Raw genomic sequence first — 7,971 nt, forward strand, 5'->3', positions numbered from 1 at the left:
TACTGAAGTCAGTTCATGCCCCTTCGAACTGACTCTCGTTAGTTTAACGAAGGCTTATTAGCCCCGTTAGAATTACTATCGTGATGTTTCTTTTCCGATGGAGAGCTTGATCGTGACCGTTTCCGATGTTGACGACAGTCTCGCGCCATGTGTCCAAGTCTGTCGCAGACAAAACATCTTCCATTAAACTTGTTGCCATTTCTAACTAAGGCAACTTTCATCTGACGAATTACTTCTACCAGGTCATCCGCATCAGTTTCTATTTTCTGTATTTTTGCTGTAGGACGACACATAATACCGGCAGCTTCGTACGTCAATGCGTAGCTGACTGTTTCAGAGTAAGTCTTCTTCGGGAACATTACGACCTGTCGCTTGGTTTCCGGATCACGTATTCCGTCTATGAAACTGTCAATTTTACTCTTCTCCATAAAATCACTAGAGTTACCAACGTATGCCAAATTACACAAACGTTCAATGTCAGCAGAGTATTCTTGGAGACTCTCCCCAACACGCTGGACTCTAGCTTTCAGCTCTACTCTGTGCAATGGACTCATAAAATCGTTACCATACTTACGCTTCAATGTGTCCATTACCATTTGATAGTTTTTACGTTCCTCGGGTGGAATTTGCTGTAAAACATCTGCCGCATTACCTTTTAATGCCACAATTAGAGCTGCCGTTTTCTCATCAACATTCCAATGATTTGTTGCAGCTGTTGTTTCAAATTGTAGTTTGAAGACTTCAAAGGTTACGCTTCCATCAAACGTCGGTGGTTTTAGTTTAAAGCCACCAATTTCACGAACAATGGCTGAAGTCGACCCACTTAGTTGCATATTTTCAACTTGGCTTTTCAACTGAGCCATCTCATCTTTTAAGATCTGAACATTCTGATCAGTCTGGTCTATTCTCTTCGAGCATCTTTCCTGGACTTGTTGCAACTCAATCTTTAATTCTTCAAACTACAATTTGAAATGAATGAAATGAATGAAATGAATGAAGCTATGAAATGTTTAAATATTATTTAAACATTACTTCAATTGATATTTTTTTATAAGAAGTTAGTTTGGAAATTTGTTTGGTGTGAAGCTGTATTTTTATTAAAGTGACTCCTAATAAATACTAGTTCTTTGTATTACACAAAATATATAAGTAAGTTTCTTCAATCCTAATAATTCGTTTCATTTTTCACAAAATCCTGAGATACGAATAATCACGCAGGCGATTACGTAACATTTGGTGTCAGAAGTGGGATTTTGTAAAAATGGCGAAATTGGAAGAATTAACTGTGGTTCAACTAAAAAAACAGTTGGAGAAATTGGGACTTGGCACAGGTGGTACGAAAACAGAATTACAATTGAGACTTCGTGAGGCGTTGGAGGCTAATAGCATAAATGTAGAAGAACACGAATTCTTCGATGAAAAACCTGATAAGAATAGTGAAATTGTGGCAATCATGAACTTAATGATGCAGAAGCTGGAGAAAAATTCAGAAGAACAGGCGCACAGTTCACGTAAGTTGGAAGAAAAGCTGGAACAAAAGTCTAATGAAATCACGCAGAAATTAGAACAAAATTCTGAAGAATTATTAGGATTGAAGAAACTTACTTATATATTTTGTGTAATACAAAGAACTAGTATTTATTAGGAGTCACTTTAATAAAAATACAGCTTCACACCAAACAAATTTCCAAACTAACTTCTTATAAAAAAATATCAATTGAAGTAATGTTTAAATAATATTTAAACATTTCATAGCTACTCTGATGAAATTCGTAACAATATGTTAGAATATGCTTTTACCACGTTACTTTTATTCACGGATTCGCCTCCTCATTGATGACGTCATCAGTAAAAAAACCTGTAAATAGAACAGAACCACAGACTCCCCTTATATTCGTACTCTTAAGTACCTTTATAGTATATAGTTTGCTGCCTATATACATACATACATACATATTATTTTTAAATATCTTTTTAAATTTATGCTTATTATTAGATTAAAAATATCTGAATAAAAAATTGATATACTTTTGAGTCATAGACTTCAGAAAATGTATAAAAATTAAAACCTTTACACATACATGAATCTTTTAATATAACATTTTTATATTATATAATATAAATAAATTAAATAATGTAAATAATATATAATAATAATAAATAATAAATAATAAATAATATATAATAATAATATGGACGGACTAAACGATTAAAAAATTGAAAATAAAGAGGAGATAGTTGCTTTACGCTAGAATATCGATTGAATACTGTCTTTTTTTTGAAAATTATTCTCTATTTATACAAAATTGTCTTAACCTAACTTAACTAAATTTACAAATACGGGTTGAAATAATTTGTTGCCTATTATTATTTATTTTAGTGGACTGTATTATTTTTAGTTACATTTTATTCTTGTCGCAAAGGTTCAAAAAAAAAGATACTATTTTTTCTCCGAAGAAAATCCCGGCACTTAGGATTTATCTTCCTATTGTCTTTAAATATATTTTTATTATCTTAATTAGATACGGGTTGCCAAGTGTCATAAAATATTTAAACTACGTGTTTTTATAATATTGTGCTATTTTAAATCAGAGTATTTTTTCACCCGTGTTCTAAGAATTTAAATGATAACAGACATAAATAAATAACTATAAATTTAGGCACATCCTGCCAGCGTTTAAAATAGATACAATTTTAATTTTAATATTTTTAGGATTGTAATTTTAAGAACTGCATATGTCCTAAAATACCATGTCCATTATTGAACATATTGCCAACACTTTTATTAAGGCAGAATGGCTTAATATAATATAAATATAAAATTGAATATTAGTTTAATTAAAATAAAATATGTTCATTATTGAACACATATAGTAATAGAGAAGTGCTCGGTAATAAAATTAAGCCAAGATTTTTTTTTGTTCTTATGTGACGTCATTCTGCGCTCGGAATTAAATTTTTAATTTCTGTCGCTCGTTTTCTTATGAATCTTTCTTTGCTCCAACAATAGACCTCTGGATTTTTGCCTAATATTTTAATTATTTTATTTATTAATTTTGCTAATAAATGAGCTCCGCATAATTCTCATTTGGGAATAGTTTTTTTATTTTTTATTGGAGCCACTTTGCTTTTAGCTGTTAATTATTTTATTTTTTCAACCCATTTTAATATATATTGCTGCTGCATAGGCTGCTTCAGAAGCATCTGAAAAACCGTGTAGTTCCCAATTGTCTGAGCTTGATACTTCCATTCATCTTGGAATTCGAGTTTTTTCAATTATTTGTATATTTTTATTGTTTTTTTCGTATTGTTTATGAATTTGTTCATCTAGAATTTTTTCACCCGTGTTCTAAGAATTTAAATGATAACAGACATAAATAAATAACTATAAATTTAGGCACATCCTGCCAGCGTTTAAAATAGATACAATTTTAATTTTAATATTTCTGGGATTGTAATTTTAAGAACTGCATATGTCCTAAAATACCATGTCCATTATTGAACATATTGCCAACACTTTTATTAAGGCAGAATGGCTTAATATAATATAAATATAAAATTGAATATTAGTTTAATTAAAATAAAATATGTTCATTATTGAACACATATAGTAATAGAGAAGTGCTCGGTAAGAAAATTAAGCCAAGATTTTCTTTTGTTCTTATGTGACGTCATTCTGCGCTCGGAATTAAATTTTTAATTTCTGTCGCTCGTTTTCTTATGAATCTTTCTTTGCTCCAACAATAGACCTCTGGATTTTTGCCTAATATTTTAATTATTTTATTTATTAATTTTGCTAATAAATGAGCTCCGCATAATTCTCATTTGGGAATAGTTTTTTTATTTTTTATTGGAGCCACTTTGCTTTTAGCTGTTAATTATTTTATTTTTTCAACCCATTTTAATATATATTGCTGCTGCATAGGCTGCTTCAGAAGCATCTGAAAAACCGTGTAGTTCCCAATTGTCTGAGCTTGATACTTCCATTCATCTTGGAATTCGAGTTTTTTCAATTATTTGTATATTTTTATTGTTTTTTTCGTATTGTTTATGAATTTGTTCATCTAGAATTTTTTCACCCGTGTTCTAAGAATTTAAATGATAACAGACATAAATAAATAACTATAAATTTAGGCACATCCTGCCAGCGTTTAAAATAGATACAATTTTAATTTTAATATTTTTGGGATTGTAATTTTAAGAACTGCATATGTCCTAAAATACCATGTCCATTATTGAACATATTGCCAACACTTTTATTAAGGCAGAATGGCTTAATATAATATAAATATAAAATTGAATATTAGTTTAATTAAAATAAAATATGTTCATTATTGAACACATATAGTAATAGAGAAGTGCTCGGTAAGAAAATTAAGCCAAGATTTTTTTTTGTTCTTATGTGACGTCATTCTGCGCTCGGAATTAAATTTTTAATTTCTGTCGCTCGTTTTCTTATGAATCTTTCTTTGCTCCAACAATAGACCTCTGGATTTTTGCCTAATATTTTAATTATTTTATTTATTAATTTTGCTAATAAATGAGCTCCGCATAATTCTCATTTGGGAATAGTTTTTTTATTTTTTATTGGAGCCACTTTGCTTTTAGCTGTTAATAATTTTATTTTTGAACCTATTTTAATATATATTGCTGCTGCATAGGCTGCTTCAGAAGCATCTGAAAAACCGTGTAGTTCTCAATTGTCTTAGCTTGATACTTCCATTCATCTTGGAATTCGAGTTTTTTCAATTATTTGTATATTTTTATTGTTTTTTTCGTATTGTTTATGAATTTGTTCATCTAGAATTTTTTCACCGTGTTCTAAAGAATTATGATAATAGACAATAAATAACTACTAAATTTAGGCACAGCCTGCAGCGTTGTAAAATAATAACATTTAATTTTAATATTTTTAGGATTGTAATTTTAAGAACTGCATATGTCCTAAAATACCATGTCCATTATTGAACATATTGCCAACACTTTTATTAAGGCAGAATGGCTTAATATAATATAAATATAAAATTGAATATTAGTTTAATTAAAATAAAATATGTTCATTATTGAACACATATAGTAATAGAGAAGTGCTCGGTAAGAAAATTAAGCCAAGATTTTCTTTTGTTCTTATGTGACGTCATTCTGCGCTCGGAATTAAATTTTTAATTTCTGTCGCTCGTTTTCTTATGAATCTTTCTTTGCTCCAACAATAGACCTCTGGATTTTTGCCTAATATTTTAATTATTTTATTTATTAATTTTGCTAATAAATGAGCTCCGCATAATTCTCATTTGGGAATAGTTTTTTTATTTTTTATTGGAGCCACTTTGCTTTTAGCTGTTAATAATTTTATTTTTGAACCTATTTTAATATATATTGCTGCTGCATAGGCTGCTTCAGAAGCATCTGAAAAACCGTGTAGTTCTCAATTGTCTTAGCTTGATACTTCCATTCATCTTGGAATTCGAGTTTTTTCAATTATTTGTATATTTTTATTGTTTTTTTCGTATTGTTTATGAATTTGTTCATCTAGAATTTTTTCACCCGTGTTCTAAGAATTTAAATGATAACAGACATAAATAAATAACTATAAATTTAGGCACATCCTGCCAGCGTTTAAAATAGATACAATTTTAATTTTAATATTTTTAGGATTGTAATTTTAAGAACTGCATATGTCCTAAAATACCATGTCCATTATTGAACATATTGCCAACACTTTTATTAAGGCAGAATGACTTAATATAATATAAATATAAAATTGAATATTAGTTTAATTAAAATAAAATATGTTCATTATTGAACACATATAGTAATAGAGAAGTGCTCGGTAAGAAAATTAAGCCAAGATTTTCTTTTGTTCTTATGTGACGTCATTCTGCGCTCGGAATTAAATTTTTAATTTCTGTCGCTCGTTTTCTTATGAATCTTTCTTTGCTCCAACAATAGACCTCTGGATTTTTGCCTAATATTTTAATTATTTTATTTATTAATTTTGCTAATAAATGAGCTCCGCATAATTCTCATTTGGGAATAGTTTTTTTATTTTTTATTGGAGCCACTTTGCTTTTAGCTGTTAATAATTTTATTTTTGAACCTATTTTAATATATATTGCTGCTGCATAGGCTGCTTCAGAAGCATCTGAAAAACCGTGTAGTTCTCAATTGTCTTAGCTTGATACTTCCATTCATCTTGGAATTCGAGTTTTTTCAATTATTTGTATATTTTTATTGTTTTTTTCGTATTGTTTATGAATTTGTTCATCTAGAATTTTTTCACCCGTGTTCTAAGAATTTAAATGATAACAGACATAAATAAATAACTATAAATTTAGGCACATCCTGCCAGCGTTTAAAATAGATACAATTTTAATTTTAATATTTTTAGGATTGTAATTTTAAGAACTGCATATGTCCTAAAATACCATGTCCATTATTGAACATATTGCCAACACTTTTATTAAGGCAGAATGACTTAATATAATATAAATATAAAATTGAATATTAGTTTAATTAAAATAAAATATGTTCATTATTGAACACATATAGTAATAGAGAACTGCTCGGTAAGAAAATTAAGCCAAGATTTTCTTTTGTTCTTATGTGACGTCATTCTGCGCTCGGAATTAAATTTTTAATTTCTGTCGCTCGTTTTCTTATGAATCTTTCTTTGCTCCAACAATAGACCTCTGGATTTTTGCCTAATATTTTAATTATTTTATTTATTAATTTTGCTAATAAATGAGCTCCGCATAACTCTCATTTGGGAATAGTTTTTTTATTTTTTATTGGAGCCGCTTTGCTTTTAGCTGTTAATAATTTTAGTTTTGAACCTATTTTAATATATATTGCTGCTGCATAGGCTGCTTCAGAAGCATCTGAAAAACCGTGTAGTTCTCAATTGTCTGAGCTTGATACTTCCATTCATCTTGGAATTCGAGTTTTTTCAATTATTTGTATATTTTTATTGTTTTTTTCGTATTGTTTATGAATTTGTTCATCTAGAATTTTTTCACCCGTGTTCTAAGAATTTAAATGATAACAGACATAAATAAATAACTATAAATTTAGGCACATCCTGCCAGCGTTTAAAATAGATACAATTTTAATTTTAATATTTTTAGGATTGTAATTTTAAGAACTGCATATGTCCTAAAATACCATGTCCATTATTGAACATATTGCCAACACTTTTATTAAGGCAGAATGACTTAATATAATATAAATATAAAATTGAATATTAGTTTAATTAAAATAAAATATGTTCATTATTGAACACATATAGTAATAGAGAAGTGCTCGGTAAGAAAATTAAGCCAAGATTTTCTTTTGTTCTTATGTGACGTCATTCTGCGCTCGGAATTAAATTTTTAATTTCTGTCGCTCGTTTTCTTATGAATCTTTCTTTGCTCCAACAATAGACCTCTGGATTTTTGCCTAATATTTTAATTATTTTATTTATTAATTTTGCTAATAAATGAGCTCCGCATAATTCTCATTTGGGAATAGTTTTTTTATTTTTTATTGGAGCCACTTTGCTTTTAGCTGTTAATAATTTTAGTTTTGAACCTATTTTAATATATATTGCTGCTGCATAGGCTGCTTCAGAAGCATCTGAAAAACCGTGTAGTTCTCAATTGTCTGAGCTTGATACTTCCATTCATCTTGGAATTCGAGTTTTTTCAATTATTTGTATATTTTTATTGTTTTTTTCGTATTGTTTATGAATTTGTTCATCTAGAATTTTTTCACCCGTGTTCTAAGAATTTAAATGATAACAGACATAAATAAATAACTATAAATTTAGGCACATCCTGCCAGCGTTTAAAATAGATACAATTTTAATTTTAATATTTTTAGGATTGTAATTTTAAGAACTGCATATGTCCTAAAATACCATGTCCATTATTGAACATATTGCCAACACTTTTATTAAGGCAGAATGACTTAATATAATATAAATATAAAATT

The 7,971-nt window shown here is 28.5% G+C and overlaps 1 protein-coding gene across 1 annotated transcript; it reads left to right on the forward strand.

Moving 5' to 3' along the window:
• Positions 1-1,261: 1,261 nt before the first annotated feature.
• Positions 1,262-1,645, forward strand: LOC119688444. The gene has a single exon (XM_038103123.1). The coding sequence runs from the start codon at positions 1,262-1,264 to the stop codon at positions 1,643-1,645; it is 384 nt and encodes a 127-aa protein (XP_037959051.1).
• Positions 1,646-7,971: the final 6,326 nt, after the last annotated feature.

Source organism: Teleopsis dalmanni, chromosome X (genome assembly GCF_002237135.1).
Source record: "Teleopsis dalmanni isolate 2A chromosome X, ASM223713v2, whole genome shotgun sequence".
In the NCBI taxonomy this organism is placed as follows: domain Eukaryota; kingdom Metazoa; phylum Arthropoda; class Insecta; order Diptera; family Diopsidae; genus Teleopsis; species Teleopsis dalmanni.

Excerpts from the sequence above, each read along its gene's own strand:
- LOC119688444 (XM_038103123.1), top strand. The coding sequence starts at position 1,262 with ATGGCGAAATTGGAAGAATTAACTGTGGTTCAACTAAAAAAACAGTTG.